We start from the raw sequence: 11,846 nt of genomic DNA, 5'->3' as shown, positions 1-11,846 counted from the left end.
GGTGTCTAGGGGTTGATCATCAACAACCGAAATATTATCGATTGCTAACGAAGGAGAACAGTTACCGTACCTCCAGGCCCTCTTTGATTTCACTGCATGATTTCTTTTCAAAAGTAAAGCTAAGTACTTACCGGAGAGTCTTTATACAAAACACTTAATTTTTAAGCTTTCTCCACTATATTTTTGCCCAAGTTCCAGATTGCATAATTTAATCCACCTGGTATTAGATTATCTGCTACTTGATGAATTACTAGTACAAATATATTTCTACATATAAAGGGTGTTTTTTAGAGGTATAGAACTTTAAATTACAATGAAATAACGATGGATTATTCGATTGACATGAATTGAATGACGACTGGCTCGGATGTAGTACAATCTGGACGTCCAATTTTCGATGACTTTTTCCAACATTTGTGGCCGTATATCGGCAATAACACGGCGAATGTTGTCTTCCAAATGGTTAAGCGTTTGTGGCTTATGCGCATAGACCAATGACTTTACAATCGATTGTGGCACGAGCTGTGTGACATGTTGCGCCGTCCTGTTGGAACCACAGCTTCTGAACATCATGGTTGTTCAATTCAAGAATGAAAAAGTTAGTAATCATGGCGCTATACCGATTACCATTGACTGTAACGATCTGGCCATCATCGTTTTTGAAGAAGTACGGACCAATGAATCCACCAGCCCATAAAGCGCAGCAAACAGTCAGTTTTTGTGGATGTAACGGTGTTTCGACACACACTTAAGGACTATCTTCACTCCAAATGCGGCAGTTTTGTTTGTTGACGTAGCCATTCAAACAGAAGTCCGCTTCATCGTTAAACAAATACAATAAACGTAGTGCGCGATCCATATTCCGCACAGAACCATTATTTTTGAAATAAAATTGCACTATTTTCAAGCGTTGTTCAGGAGTGAGTCTATTCATGATAAATTGTTGAACCAAACTGAGAACAAATCACTTGGCAGCTGTTAAATATGGTATACTTATATAATAAACATACCCGAACATATTTTGCGTATTTAGCAGAACGACCTGAAAATTTGTACACGTCTTTTTCTCACCAAGAAGCTGCTTATTTATCAGAACCGCCAATATCGGACAACTATAACTTATAGCTGCCATACAAACTGACCGATCCAAGTCCTTCAATTTGGCAAGATATCTTCGCGAAATTTGGCGTAGATTATTGTCTAAGACATTGCTACAATCTCAGGTTAAATTGTTCAGATCAGACGACTATTCCATATATATATCCTTACCTCAAGCGTCGCTACAATATCCGAAGAAATTATGCAGATCGGATCACTATAGCATATAGCTGCTATATAAACTGATCGATCGAAATCAGGAAAGAAATCTTTTTATACCTTTTGATGCTATTAAAATGTATCTATAAAGGGTATTATAGCTTCGTTTTAATGAGGTTTTGGCATTTTAATTGGTTGTGGCTGATATTTGATAAAACTTTGTCACTCATGAAGTGATTTGGTTTTTTCATTAAAACTTGAACGCGCAAACAACTGGCGTAAATAATATATACTGATGTAACCTAATAGAGAGGTTATACCTCTTTATTGAAACACCAATTCATAAGCAAGCAAAGCTCATATAAAACGAGAATCTCGTTCACTTCATCTATGTATGTCGAGAAAACAAAAGGCTTTAAATTATCTGGAGCAAACCTGGAAGCCGATAAAGATAATGAACTTGTGAAGTTGTCATTCCTTGAATCGAATTGGTATATATTAAATGGAATTTTTTCTGTTTGGAACACAAATAGAAACCAAGATATGTTGAAATAATTATAAACCTGTAGTGATGCAACAGCTATTTCCTCAAGAAAATAAACAATTTCGGTTCACACTTAATTCACACGTGACTTTGGGTGTATAATAATTCATATTTTATTTTGGTTTTTGGCATTTGACATTTGCATTACATAGGCAAGCATTAAGTAATCAATACAACAATAAATGAACACACACTAGAATATGCAATAAATTGATTATTAAGTACAAACACGTACAAGATTTTGCAGTCTTTTAAATTAGCGCTGCTCAGATTACAATATGAGTGCATAATAAATGAGGCTTGGCCACCATCGCCACGTCTTAACAGCATATATGTCTATATTATTAATGCGTACTACACAGTGAATACCCCTTAGGCAAACCAGCACAGTACAGTTATTTTCGTTTGCCTGCTTACTTGAAACACACAACATTCTACTTCGCATCTACCAGCCATGTCCATAGCCATAACCATGTCCTCCATAGTATCCATGCCCTCCGTAGACACCATGACCACCATACAAGCCGTGTCCCAAGCCATAGCCATGGCCCAAGCCGTAGCCATGTCCGTAGCCATAGCCATGTCCAATTGATATGGGCGCGGCGATGGTCTTTGTGACTATTGGCGCCGCTATGGTTTTCGTGATGATGGGTGCGGCGTGAATTTTCGTAATTACCGGCGCTGCTGCGATCGTCTTGGTAATGATGGGTGCCGCATAGCCGTGATCATAGTGGCCATAACCACCATAACCACCATAGTGGCCATAGCCACCGTAGCCGCCGTAGCCGCCGTAGAGTCCATGTCCTCCATAGTGACCATAGTCGTGGCCCAAGCCATAGCCGCCGAGAAATCCTGCGAGCGCATTATGTGCACAAGCGAGCAGTGCCAAGCTGAGAACCAACTGTGGAACGTTCGAATAAACGTCAAATGCATTGAGTTACTTTGCTTTTAAAAAAGCTTGCATGTGGTAACTTACCGATTTGAACATGTTGCGTGTAGTAAGAGCTTTGTACGTGCGTGGGTTGATTATTTATTTATTTAATGGGTAGTGCACAGCAGGACACTGTTAATATCACAAATATATCGAATTTATTTAATTGCGTATTGACCAACTGTATGATACTAGTACCAGTTCGTTTAGATCACTTCAGATCACTGTGATTCATCCGTTGACTGCTCAGCAGTTTTATAGGCGACAAATCATTAAGTTGAAAGCTATTAGACAATCGTCTCCAAAAATGGGCGCACGCAATGCGCGACGCCCCATCAAATATGTGACAAGTCTGGCCCATATGTGTATGTATGTATTTGCTCTTATTCGTTTAAAATTATAAAAAAATTTCAATTAAAATGGAAAGTGTTGCATGAGTGTCCAGTTAATGTGGCAAATGTGAATGCGCTTAGTTGCACATCGAGCTACATACGAGCAGTTTCTGTGGCACACATTTCATGCGTTTGTTACATTTCTGCCTCTTAATGAGTCCACTGGCCATCGTGTGGTCCACATGTACTTAATGATTGTTCACTGGAAGGCGGACGGTGGAGTTGGCGAATTCATCGTTTACACGCTGCATTAGTGAGATAACAATTTCCACGGAAAATCATATCAAAATCCGCGGCAAACATACAATCGCATTGCTCGGAACATGTTTTTCCAGCCTCACGCTTCACGTCACAGGCGATGCTGCCTTCGCATGGCCAAGAAATGCACTTATAGAAGCTTGCAATATTACCAGCAAATGGCTAACTAGCGCACAGACACTGCAAATATGTACATACTGACATACAGTTGGACACGCGAATATTATGTGGCACTTGCTTTGGCAAAGCCGCTGTGTCTGCATGCGGAGGAGGGGCCCAGTTGTTGGTCCACTTGACTTTAAAATGCAATGCGTGTTTTACGTCATTTTAACAGCCTTGTTTATTGCCGCAGCAACGGTTATCATTTATGTGCAAATTAACCATCAATATGCGAGACAGATTTAAGGGATATGAACCTTTCAATGAACTTCATTTTATTTTTGGATATTCTGGGAGTTGATGCAGAAATAAACAGTAAAAATTGTTAGAAATTTTCGCATTCGATCTTCGAACCAACAGTCATCTGCCCTATCTCAATGCTGCACTAATTAGAATAAATCGGTAAGACGTTGTTTATTCCAAAGTTAAAGTTTATTCCCACTCCAGCTAACCCTGAACCCTGGCTTTAATATATTGCCTTTTATTCCAACGTCCGAATTGGTTTTTAATATACGTAAATATGCGTAAAATTTTCTGCTTATAACAGTGTGATTTAATGTCGGAAATGCATTATATCTTTACATTGCCCAAACTAAGTCCTTATTTGTATACAATTGTATTTATTTTCCTATCTGTTATCCATTCGCAATTCCCTACTTTTTTAAAGAAAAAAGCACAGAAAATTCAAATTTAATGGGGAATGTTTATTATCATTCAAAAGAACATTCTTTGGCATTTATTTTTCAAAGATTATCTCTTTCAGACATTGGCCGCGGCTACTTCTCAGGTGGTCCATCTGTTCAGTTCAATTTCGGTGACTCGTACGAGCATTTCGAATGGTAATTGGCGAATGACACGCCTGATGTCTTACTCCATGCTTGAATCGAAGCGGAGTTTTCCGCATTGACTTTAGACTTTACATATTCCCACAAGAAAAAGTCTAAAGGTGTGATATCACACTTGGCCAATCGACCGGCACAAAACGTGAAATTATCTGCTCACCGAAGTGTTCTCTCAATAAATCCATTGATTGATTCAATGTGTGGGAAGTGGTGCGTCTTGTGTAAACCAAATGTAGCCGAAATCAGGAGCTTCAATTCCAGGCATCAAATAGATAACGTTCGCCATTGACGGTTACATTCTCACCAGCACCATTTTTGAAGAAATATTGACCGATGATTCCACCGGCCCACAAACCACACCAAACCGTTTTTTTTTCTAGATGAAATGGCAGCTCTTGAATCTCTTCAGGTTGCTCTTCGTCCCAAATGCGAAAATTTTGCTTGTTTACATACACATTTTCAAGAGCCCATAGAGCGATGCGATGCCGCTTGGGACGGTCGAGCGGTTATGATGTCGTTGTAAAATTGGCCAAGCCGTTCCATACGTCAGTACGAGTTGCTGAGAACGGCGCCGAATCGGCTCTCCACTATTTTCTTCACTGCGTGCTGGACGTTCGATTTATTCGGTCGAATATTATCCAATAATGAATGCTGGGTCTCAAGATGGATGATGGTGTTGCGTATAGTACGCTCAGTAGGTCGATTATGTTGACCATAGGTTGAGCGAAGCGCGCGAAACACATTCTTTACAGAACGTGAATTTTCGTAATAAAGTTGAACGATTTGTAAACGTTGTTCAAACAATACTGAACAACAATAAAATGACTGCTTGACACGACTCACGTGTGGTATGAAAAAACTACTTGGATAACCTGTTAATTACCAAAAGTTCAAGCTATCCTCCTTGAGCTTACAAACGGTATTCTTTAATTATTAAAAAGCCAAAATCTGAACTTTCATTTTTGAGATTTGTATCATATACTACCCTAACTATATTTATATACTATGTAGCATTTTGTCACAGAGTTTAATAATTTTTGTAACACATATATACGTATATAATTGTTTAAGATGACGAGGCGAGTAGAATTCCGCGTAGCTGAGTCCGTACCTAAGTTCTGTTAAGCGATAACTTGAGTAAAAATTGAGATATGTGATAAACTTGCTATCACGTCTAAAAATGATCAAAATCGGTCCATAACTTTTCACGCCTACAAATAATGGATATGTAGACCCCAGTGCTTATGGTTGACTCGTTAATGTCAGTTTACCCCATTTTCCATATACTGCATAAAAAGTTTTTTGTTATTCTAGCGGTATTCATACCGAATATGGCGATCAGCGAGTGACCTATCTTCCTAAAATTGAGTGAAAGAATGTTTTGGAGTATACTTGAGTAATACCAAAAGTTAATACAATAAGATCTGCCTTTAGTTCCGTATACCCCATTATAAGGTACTTCACATACGATTTTGATAAAGGCACCAATTGTGCAAAGTTTTATTCCAATATATAATATTAATTGGTGCTTGATTTGTATACTGAAAAGTTGAATTTAAAGTTGTGATATATGAAAAGTAGGCGTGGTTGCAGTCGCCCATTTTCGAACTGTAACATGGGAATGACAAAATAATCCAATGTACCAAATTTAGCTAAAATTGGTGGATTAAGTCCGGAGGTAGTTGATTTCACCGCAATGGGATCGGTGCAATTTTGACATTTGTTCTTATAAATCCCTCTCGTGCCATTTTGGATGTAAAATGTAATGTCTCTGACTCATTTAGCTTTTGAAATAACACTCTTTTAGTAGTTTTTAACAAAACTGTTATAAGGGGAATGGGTGTGGTCATCCCATTGCACCTTTTTTCACAATGTCGTAAGAGATGTCGAAATTATTTGTTCTGTGCAAATTTGGGTAATACAGCTTTAATGGTTTGGGAGATATATATATACAAAACCTATTAGCGGGCAGAGCTATGTTTACTTTTTAAAAAATTTCAAACCTGCGATGACTGAGCTCGGAAGAACGGACGGACACTCACTCTAATTTCAACTCGTCTCATCAGAGTGATCATTTATATGTATATACTATTATTATTAGTTTTAGGTGATGCAAACAACCGTAGGGTGTTTAGCCTCTATAGCAACATTGCAGGAATATAAAAATACAGTATGTTTGGGACACAGAAAGGTAAGTTTCACGAAAGTCCGTCGAAGTAAAAAATATTGTACAAGATAAAGATAAAAAAACCCACAAGCTTGTTTATTTGAGGCTTTCACATAAATTTGAGTTTGAGAAAAATTTATAGTTTCAAAGGTTATATATCATTACCCACAACATTGCCATATATATTAATTCTATTGGTCACGTAGTTTTGCCGGAAATCGAGATAAACCGTTTTTAACCTTTAAAATCTTTCTTTTCACGACCACAGGTCGCCCGTAAATTAGTGTTACTCTTAATGTTTGTTGTTTTACCTTTCGTTTCGGATGGGTTTCAATCTACTATGATTTTTTTTTTGTTTTAATAAATTATCTAACTTGATCTAATTGGTCCAGTTGTAAGATATCTTAGCAAAATTAACTAATCGTATAATGTTGTATATACACAACAGGTTATGAGCGTTAAGATACAAAAGTGTCGGTAGGGAACATTTGTTGTGCACGAGCCTTAATTTTTTTTCTGTTTGGTTGACATGACATTTGTCAAACATATTCAATAACCTTACTTCTTCATTGTGTTGAAAATGTCAAATTTTGTATCGGAAAGTTATGATTTGCGAAAAGTATTAAGTCTTTGTTTCCATTTGAAGAAAAGTGCTGCAGAGTCGCATCGAAAGCATGCCGACGCATATAGTGAGCATGCTCTATCAGAAGCAACATGCAAAAGATAATTTCAACGGTTCAGAAAAAATTATTTTGATGTGAGAAATGAAGAACGTGAAAACCCATCGAAAAACTTTGAAAACGGCGAGGTGCAATCAATATTGACAAAGACAAATGGAAAACCGAAAAAACACTTGTGAAAGTTAGCTTCAAAGACACGAAAGAAAATCAATTTGAATTTTTTGAATTGTCACTGGCGATGAAAAATGGATTTATTTTAAGAATCTTAAACGGAGAAAATCATGGGTTAATCCGCGGAAACCATCAACATCGATTGCAAAAACAGATCGATTCGGTAAGAAGACAATACTTTGTGTTTGGTGGGATCAGAAGGGTGTGTTTTATCATTATACACGATATATTTGAAATTATATAATATTATCTATACTAATATTATGAAAAGGAAATATTTGGTTGTTTGAGTTGAATAGACTCCGAAACTGCCTGACGGATTGGAAAAGGTCTTTCATCGTTGGAGTAACGAAGTACCAGTGTGACAAGCTTGATAATTTTTTCGTTACTTGCTAACATCAAATCAGTTGTTTTTTTTGCGTCATAGCCTAAAAAGTTCATTTGATTTATTGCGAAAAAATATATTTATTGCTCGCTACAATATAATTTTAGACAAATTTTTCAAATTTAAGTATTTAATAAAATTGGAGCAACTGTTTTAGAACAAAATTTACCACAGTACTAAGATAGAGTTAAAAGTATGTTTGCAGTAAAGTGTTTTAACGAAGTATCAACTAACGAATTACCAGAATAACATGTTCGGTGAAAATATCCCTACAATAATTTTCGGTATTTTAACAAGCCTTTTGCCGATTATGCGGCTCAGTGTGTGAACTATATCGCTATATCGCTTTATAGAGTTGCTTGAAAATATGTTCTCCAATATACCTGAGCAACGTCAAAGGTTAATGCAATAAGATCAGACCTTTCATTGTTTTCAATATACCCTTTATACTAATTTCCAACTTTCCGTCTGACCTTAAAGCGTTTAGGTTGGTCAAAATATGTGATATTTTAATGAAATTAAGTGGAAGAGTTTTTTAATGAAATTATATTAATAGTGTGCCGCTGAATATGAATGGAGTTGGTCTAGACGTTGACCTAGCTTTCTTATCCCTAATATAAGGAATTCCGATTCTCAAGGTGAAGTTTTTCACATCAATATAAATATTAAATTTAGGCTCTTCGGTTTAGTTTATATCACATTTATCTGATTCGAAAATGATTTTGATCAAATTTTATCTGACGCAAAGTAAAATATAGCAATAAAACTAATTGATTTTAATATAATATAAGTGAATATGATAACAAATTTGATTAAAATCCATTCACGATTTCGTCGAATAATGAATGTTAAATTCTTTCGCAAAATTTTTTGATACGTACATATGTATATAAAGTTTTACTAACACCCGAAGATATTTCTTTGGCTTTGATCGTTACAAGTTGCATAAGTATAAAGTAAGTTTATAAGTTTTTATTTTAATTATATTATTAAAATTAGCATAATATTTAACCACCGTCCCATTAGCAACCACAGTAGAGAGCATAGAAAATGAAGTGGAAATGGTTTTAAAATGCGTCCAATTAAATTTTCTTAAAAAACAAGAAAAAAATACAAAAGTTTCCTACAAAAACTTGCTACTTGCTTATGCTCAAGATTGCTAACCATTTGCTAGAGAGCTTCCCCATTTTACCCAACCTTTTGGGTGTAAGAGCGAGCTAATGATAATTTAAAGCATTAGCCATGGCGACAATTTCATAAAAATCACAAACTAACTACCTACCAACATTTCTCAAAAATACGAAACTAGCGAAACCGGATCCATACTTAAAATATATGTAAATATGCGGTACATACATATGTACATATATTAGATTTTACGACAGTTTGAAATATACCGAATTAAGTATCATGTAGTAGTCTACAGGAGATACCAATTTTCACAATTGGTTTTGGCGATGGAAACATTTTACGTCCAACCATATTTAATTGTGAATGTAAAAAGTAATTGTTAGGCACACAGAATTACCGTGACATATGTATGTGCCACAGAATGTTACTGCACCCTAAAATCACTCAGATATGAAAATTTCGACATTATTCACCACCCACAGTCTTATTAAGCTTCTTTATAGTGGAGGCGATATTATGGCTGGTACTACTCAATTATAAGGATAGGTCCACTCAAAACTCTATAGATCCTATTTAGAAATAAGAAAAATAAAAGTGGTCAAAACTGCGTTGGAGTGCGCAATTCGTTTGGCGAAGTGAGCTTAACACCTAAAAGCATATTAATCTCCCCAACTCCGATACTAATAACAACAATATGTGAATTGGACACACAATGGATTTTACATACATATATGTACGAGTATGTACATTCTGTCGCAAATCATAAGAATTTTCTTCGTTTACCTTTTTTATAACGAATTTTGGTCATTTGTCTCATTTGCAAGGCGGGTACATAGGCGACACAGCGACTTCGAACCCGCAGCAACGCCTTTTGGACATGGTGAATTATTGCATGTCGCGCTTGCGCCAACGATAACTTACCAATCCAACGCATACAAACACTACAAACGCAGCAACAGTTGCTGGTGCAGCTGTGCTATTAACCGTTTTGTTGTTGCTTGGCGAACACAATGGGGGAATAGGGAGGCCTCCTTTTCATTTTATGGTTGTCCCACTTCGTTTATTTGCTGGACGTATATATAAATGCAAGTGTGCATTTCAAAGTACTTATTCATTTATCGAACTGCATGCACTTTCATTCTGCTTTTTAGCGGATCAGTGGCTCAGTCGTTCAGTGAGCCGACACCAACTCCTGTCCGACTGGAGGTATGCGCTGCGCTGTTGTATAATATGATTTAGTTTGTATCTTTTATCTAGTTTTGCTGAATTATTTCGAGTTTTCCACATTTGGACGCCTTAATTTCGCTTTTCTTGCACATGAGAAGCAAAAATGCCGTGGAGGAAAATAGGTGAAAATAAAAGTAGCTGTCACTATTACACTGCTTGCCACACTCAAGCGCAACATGCATTAAGCCACCGCATCTAACTGCTGTGACCAATGTTTGTGATATAAACTGATCGCCCAGTCTATCATATTACATGTCATATCTACTCCTGAGAGTGTACATAAGTGTTTGGGATAAAAGCTTGCGAATTTTTCCATTGCAAGCTTTATTGTTATCGTTCTAATGTTAGTTTATTACTTCATGATAGCCGGCTATACGTTATTATCGGATTTATTTGAGAGGTCATAAAAATACACAATCAGAAACACATGTCACGCCATTAACATTTTATTTCATATTAATGTCAGTGTTCATACAGAAAAGCTGCTTATGTCCAAAATGAAAATTTTAAGTGGTAGAAAATCTATTTTAATTCTACATAGTATATTTTTTCAAAATTTATTTATATGGAGTTTTGCAATGCCACCTTCTTGCAACTCCTTAGGGTTTGCGAAACAGGATTTTTTGGGGTTTTGCTTGATACTCCGAGCAACTTTAATTTCTACCGGAGCGTGCAAATGTTTTGAGCGTTCCACTACCATCAAATCTTTCAACTCCACCAATCCCTTTGAATTTAGCAATAACTTACTAAACAGTGGTATATTAATTATATAACCACAAAATTAATTCGCTTACCAAATATTACATTTTGACCATACGCAAATAACACCAGACAAAAATAATGGTACCTTAGGTAAGTTTTAGAGAAAAGACCTTTCAAAATCAAAACATCTTTCTGTATACATTTTTTCTTGTACTTGGAGGCCACGGCACAGGCTCACGACGCCTAGTTTCCTTCACTAAATTGATTGTTTCGTTGGGTGTACGGCATTTACTGCCGTCTTGTTGGATCCAAAGGTCGTCCACATCAACATCCTCCAATTCATGCACGAAAATGTCTCTAATCATGGTTACATGACGTTCCCCATTGAATGTAACAAACTGAGTATAAATCAAGTAACAGATGTCAAAAAGAGAAACTCCGAAAAGGGACCAGTTATTTATACTATTGTATTGCAAAGTATAAGACTTCCGCATTCCAGCCGTGTATGTAAAGATAGTCCGGCGTAAGGGATGTTCAAAAATGTTATTGCTGGTATTAGTGATGTTGACTTTGCAAGTGATTTGCAAAAGGAGGTACAAAGGTGTAGCGAGTACATTATGAATACTCGACGTGAAAGCCATGATTAACGTCAAAGGATTATTTAATATAGAGATAGAAGGGAGTTTTTAGTCAGTTTGAAATCCAAGTAATGCCCATTTGGCAGTGACTCCTTTGTTTTAAGCGAAAAAAAAACATAATGCCAAGAAATATAATAAAAGTCTACATTATGATCCTCAAAACCAATTCTTACTTTTTCAGAGTGAAACAAAGGCTATAAACGTGGTAACCGAACATTATGTATATATTATACTTGTATTATATTACTTTATAGGTATAAGGTCAAGAAAAAGAAATCCATTATATTTACTTTGAACTGAAGAAGGTCAAATATGCAACGCTCATTTTTCTCCAGCAAATTCATTCAATCTAGACGGGAACA

General features: G+C 36.3%; 1 protein-coding gene across 1 annotated transcript; it reads right to left on the bottom strand.

The window, feature by feature from the left end:
- Positions 1-2,246: 2,246 nt before the first annotated feature.
- On the bottom strand, positions 2,247-2,789 carry LOC106616971 (cuticle protein 64). Its single transcript, XM_014233908.1, has 2 exons — positions 2,778-2,789; positions 2,247-2,702 (listed from the first exon to the last, which is right to left on the bottom strand). The coding sequence occupies exons 1-2, from the start codon at positions 2,787-2,789 to the stop codon at positions 2,247-2,249; spliced, it is 468 nt and encodes a 155-aa protein (XP_014089383.1).
- Between the last annotated feature and the right edge of the window lie 9,057 nt (positions 2,790-11,846).

Source organism: Bactrocera oleae, chromosome 6, assembly GCF_042242935.1.
Source record: "Bactrocera oleae isolate idBacOlea1 chromosome 6, idBacOlea1, whole genome shotgun sequence".
NCBI lineage: Eukaryota > Metazoa > Arthropoda > Insecta > Diptera > Tephritidae > Bactrocera > Bactrocera oleae.
Note: the sequence above shows the minus strand (reverse complement) of the source record. Positions and strands in the feature narration are given on the sequence as shown.